We start from the raw sequence: 437 nt of genomic DNA, 5'->3' as shown, positions 1-437 counted from the left end.
GTCTTCTGTGCGTGTCCCTGGCCTGGAGGGGGCGGCGCGGGGGGGCTACCGCGTGCTCACGTCTGGTCCCCTCCGCAGGAGCCACCTTCCTCGTGACTTTCGAGAACTCCGAGAAGCCGGACACGATGGTCTGCCGTCTTTCCAGCAACCAGAGGTGAGGGCGGGTGCTTCTCCCCTGGCACTGGGCGCCCGGAGCCTCGGAGGGCCGTGGCACGGACGCCTCTGTCTGCCGCAGGTTCCTGCTTCTGGACGGGGACGGGGACGGGGACGGTCACCGCGAGGTGGAGGTGGCGCGCATCGCCGCCGTGCAGATGCTCACGGAGGGTCTCCCTCCCGGAGGTAGGCGCCGCGGGCCGGGGGGCTCCGGGGCTCCACTCGCGGGCGTGTGAGGCGGAGAGGAGGTTCCCTGGACGTGCACTCCGCGCTCTTCCTTCCCG

General features: G+C 71.4%; 1 protein-coding gene across 1 annotated transcript in view; it reads left to right on the top strand.

The window, feature by feature from the left end:
• Window positions 1-437, top strand: part of ZFYVE21 (zinc finger, FYVE domain containing 21) — a 4,781-nt gene that overhangs the window by 2,467 nt on the left and 1,877 nt on the right. The window contains exons 3-4 of the mRNA XM_010851409.1: window positions 79-154; window positions 236-339. Of these exons, the coding sequence (XP_010849711.1) occupies window positions 79-154; window positions 236-339 (180 nt within the window). The remainder of the gene's footprint in view (window positions 1-78; window positions 155-235; window positions 340-437) is intronic.

Source organism: Bison bison, unplaced genomic scaffold, assembly GCF_000754665.1.
Source record: "Bison bison bison isolate TAMUID 2011002044 unplaced genomic scaffold, Bison_UMD1.0 scf7180017864302, whole genome shotgun sequence".
Lineage (NCBI taxonomy): Eukaryota > Metazoa > Chordata > Mammalia > Artiodactyla > Bovidae > Bison > Bison bison.
This window is presented reverse-complemented; position numbering and strand designations above follow the sequence as displayed.